At 57.8% G+C, this 2,135-nt stretch overlaps 1 protein-coding gene across 1 annotated transcript in view; it reads left to right on the top strand.

Moving 5' to 3' along the window:
* ARHGEF10L (Rho guanine nucleotide exchange factor 10 like) overlaps window positions 1-2,135 on the top strand; it is a 160,968-nt gene that overhangs the window by 120,522 nt on the left and 38,311 nt on the right. Inside the window, exon 22 of the mRNA XM_045298944.1 lies at window positions 1,360-1,481. Within this exon, the coding sequence (XP_045154879.1) occupies window positions 1,360-1,481 (122 nt within the window). The remainder of the gene's footprint in view (window positions 1-1,359; window positions 1,482-2,135) is intronic.

Genomic DNA, 2,135 nt, shown 5'->3' with positions numbered 1-2,135 from the left:
GGTACAGCGGGTGTAGACTGAGACGGCAGTTGCTGGGTCAGGTGACAGGTAGCTCTGTGTTTAGTGTTCTGAGCCAAGGCCACTCTGTTATTTGCAGTCCTACAGGCAGTGGGACTCCCGTCTTCGCACACCCCGACCTGCAGCTGTTTCCAGACCTTTCTTCTGCGTCTTTAACTCTTAGCCATCTTGGTGGCTCTTGTTGGGTAAACAGCTTCTGAAGAGATTTCCCCCAGTTGCTGGCTTGACTCTTCATCCCCACCCCGCACCCCTCCGTAAAGTCTTTTGATGCATAAAACTTTACAGCGTATATGAAGTCCCATTGATCTATTTTGTGTTTTTGTTATGGAATTTCATTATTGAAAACGTGGCCTGACAGCATTGCTCCTACTTGCCCTTTTAAGAATTGTATGGTTTCAGGGCTACGTTTAGGTCTTTAATCCATTTTGAATTTGTTTTTAGGTTTGGTATGAGGCAAGGATCCTGACTCTTTTTTCCGCATGTGGAAATCCAATTTCCTGGCATCATTTATTTAAAAGGCTTCTTTCCCCACTGAATGGACTCAGTCCCCATGTTAAAAGTCAGTTGACCGTAGATGCATGGGTTTATTCTTAAGTACTTTAATGCGCGTGCTAAACACGTCCCTGGGGACCTGTGGTCGTGCAAGGTGGTGATGACTGGCCGACGAACCGCAAAGTCGGCAGTTTGAACTACCATCCTCCCCACAGGAGAGAGACCAGGCTTTCCACTCCCCGTAAAGAGTTGCAGAAACTCCTGGGGGGCGGCTCTAGCCCGTCTTCCAGGGTCTGCGAGTGAGTTTGGAGTTTGTTGAAGTTGGGACTTGGGGGACCTCCGAGTCAGATGGCTCTCTAGATTTGAGGGTTACCTCAGGGGACTCGAGGTCACCGCCGAGGACAGGGCCCCACCAGCGGATGTGTGCTCCGTGTCGTCGTCGGTGTCTGGAGCCAGTCTCCCATCCGCGGTTTCACTGATCCCCACCACGACCGCAGGGGGAGAGGAGGGTCTGTCTGCGTCTTGCAGCGCTGGCCTCTGGACGATGCGGAACTAACAGAAAGTGGCTCGTTTGAGAGCATCCCCTGGCGCTGCAGCTCGAAGTCCTGGCCCCTGCGCCCAGGAAACTGTCCCCTGGAAAGCCTCATGGAGCACGGGCCTGCCGTGATACACACGGGCCCTCCCCCGGAGCAGCAGCACCCCAACTGGGTTTTTATTCAGCCTCACGGGCCAGGGTGGTTCCCCCAGGTTGCATGCTGCTGCCCTGACTCCCGGTCTGTCTGGGCTTCATCGAGTCCGGGTCCACCGTGCATGCCTGACTGGCCGCACCCCTCCTCCTTCTCGCTGTAGGGGAGGAGAACCAGCCGGGCTGGCTGTGCCCTGAGGAAGACAAGAAGAGCAAAGCCCCATTCTGGTGCCCCATCCTGGCCTGCTGTGTCCCCGCCTTCTCCTCCCGGGCCCTCAACCTGCAGGTGAGTGGAGTGGATCTCCCTCTTGCCTAGAGAGCTCTCCATGGGAGATAGCCAGGCCTAGGTCTGGCTCTGTGACTCCCGGCAGATGGAGCCGATGGAGCCTTTGTGCGCGGCCAGGTGCCAGCTCTGCCACCCAGTAGCAGGGCTGTGGGGCCTCCCTAGATGGCAGCGACCTCAGGGGCTGAGGGCAGGACTCCAGCGCAGAGGGTGCCAGAGGGGCTGGGCCTGGCCATGCAGCCTGGACCTTCCCCACAGCACTGGGCAGGAGCCCCTCATGTGCACCACCCCAGCCCCAGCCGTCATCGCCGTCCAAGCTTCAAGGCGCTGGACCAGGTTCTCTTGTCGTAAGAGCAGACGTCATGGGGAGGGGAAGCCAGGCTCAGACGGGCGGCATGATTTCCCACAAATGATCTGGCTGGGAAGGGGAGGGCCGAGGCAGGGAACCCAATCTTAACCAGTGATGGCCGGTCCTGGACCGGCTCAACCCTCCATCTAGGGCAGCCGTCCATCCCCGGCTTCTCAGAGCAGGTGGACTCACTCAGCTCGCGGGGAGAGCAGGCGTGGTGACTGTTGCCATTGGCAGTGGCCTTTGTCTGGTGTGACCTCTTGGCGACCACGTGCACAGTAACACGAGGTGCTGCCTGGCCCATCTGT

The sequence above is a fragment of the Echinops telfairi genome, unplaced genomic scaffold (assembly GCF_000313985.2).
Source record: "Echinops telfairi isolate 266 unplaced genomic scaffold, ASM31398v2 ScPeMD7_7457;HRSCAF=8495, whole genome shotgun sequence".
Taxonomy (NCBI): domain Eukaryota; kingdom Metazoa; phylum Chordata; class Mammalia; order Afrosoricida; family Tenrecidae; genus Echinops; species Echinops telfairi.
Note: the sequence above shows the minus strand (reverse complement) of the source record. Positions and strands in the feature narration are given on the sequence as shown.